This window comes from Phytophthora parasitica (assembly GCF_000247585.1).
Source record: "Phytophthora parasitica INRA-310 unplaced genomic scaffold supercont2.27, whole genome shotgun sequence".
In the NCBI taxonomy this organism is placed as follows: domain Eukaryota; phylum Oomycota; class Peronosporomycetes; order Peronosporales; family Peronosporaceae; genus Phytophthora; species Phytophthora nicotianae.
In genome coordinates, this window is record NW_008649013.1 from 587302 (window position 1) to 588979 (window position 1678).

At 47.2% G+C, this 1678-nt stretch overlaps 1 protein-coding gene across 1 annotated transcript; it reads left to right on the forward strand.

The window, feature by feature from the left end:
• Window positions 1–5: 5 nt before the first annotated feature.
• On the forward strand, window positions 6–327 carry PPTG_22985 (hypothetical protein; the record flags this gene model as incomplete). The annotated part of the gene is made up of 2 exons (XM_008907782.1): window positions 6–117; window positions 194–327. 2 exons carry the CDS (start codon window positions 6–8, stop codon window positions 325–327), a joined length of 246 nt encoding a protein of 81 aa, XP_008906030.1.
• Window positions 328–1678: the final 1351 nt, after the last annotated feature.

Sequence of the window (1678 nt, forward strand, 5' to 3'; positions counted from 1 at the left end):
TGGCAATGGCACCTCTGTTTGACGAAGAGAACACTGAGGATGACACATGTCACTCTGCCGATGTCCACATTGAGTTCCTCAAATCTGTCCTAAAGGACGTTAAGAGATTTAAGAACAGTGTGCTTTTTATTGTGGGGGACAACTGCTCTGTTAACTTAACGGCGTATAGCTAGCAATATTTGTGTGAAGTTAGTCGGCTGTGCGAGCCACCGTCTCAATCTGTCGCGGGGGATGTACTTAGACGACTACGAAGGCATCCTGTCCAAGATCAATAGTTTGATGAAGGATTTCAAGAAGCTGAACAACGCGGCAAGGTTGAGGTACTGAATTTAATTGATTCGTTTTTATTATGTCGTAATTTCGAGGGGTGGCTACAAACATCGGTATTTTTACTCAGACTGTACACAGTTTTTTCGATAGCAAGCGGCCTGTCACGCTCGGCTCTTACCGGTACCTCCGATATCGTCTAGGGTCGCGAGCGGTTATGGTCTCTTACTAGTTCCTACCGATACTCAACGGTTGTGTTCCTATCGATCAAAGATATGCTAAGTAGAGGTGTTAAGCAAGCTACAACGTTGCTGACCCTTCGTATGGTCGTACCCTTGAGATCTTCGATAAAAACCGCGACACCGTCACCTTGCGAGCATTGACGCGACCTTTATGGTGGCAGAGGAGCCGAGGCATGCAGGTACTGCAGCAGCCCGCAGTCCCAGAGAATCGGAGGTATGCAGGTACTGAAGCCGCCCGCCAAGACGAGTTGTGTGTAGCATATTAAGCCGATGATGGGATGTGCGGTCTCCTTTTTATAATAGGAGACACCAAGTCGAGACGAGCCTTCGCTGCGCAGTAGGTCTCGCCAAGTGATTTTTTGTGGATTTGCTACTCTACCGGTTCGACAATGGTTCAACCAAGTTACCTAAGAAGTAGTAAATGGAAAAGTACTTCAGTCGCGAAAACTTTGTGAATTCATAGCACTGATAAAACTTAACACAGCTAACTTAACGCAGCATACCTCACAGCCGTACGAACTGTGATCCCCCGGCACGGCGGCCGGGCTAGCAGTGTATCCATCTAGGCGAAGTACCTCACTCAAACCTAGGGTTGGTAATTCACCGTTAATTACCGGTTATTAACTATTAATATCATTTACATTCGATGTGCACACATCATTCACACTTGATGCTCAACGTTAATATCGAAGTTTGCATGCAGAGCAGATCATTGCTCCCTCAACTTCCCTTCATCACTCCCTCCCCCCCTCCTTCCTGTCATCATTCTTCAGAACATGCCTTAAGCGGCATTCTTTAGCCACTACACTCCCGGCTGACATCGTCACAAGCTCGCTTAATAAGAAGCCATCACTCAGATGTCAAGCGCTGCAGCTAGATCCAAGGTGTTAAATCGCTCGCCACCACGTATCTATCCGTGCCCGTCAACTTTCAATGGCGCCGCCTCAGCACAAAATTTGGGGTCTGTTTGAGATCACTGCACCTCGAGTTAAGGGTGGAAATGCCCATACTGATGCAAAGTGCTTAGCCTGTCAGGTAGAGCTTAAAAATGCTCAGCCATCTCGAAATATGATCAAACATGTCATCTCATATCCTCGAATTGATGATCAATCTAAAGGACAATGGCAAGAACTAGATGCCGGCCGCCGACACAAGCAAGACTCCAGGTT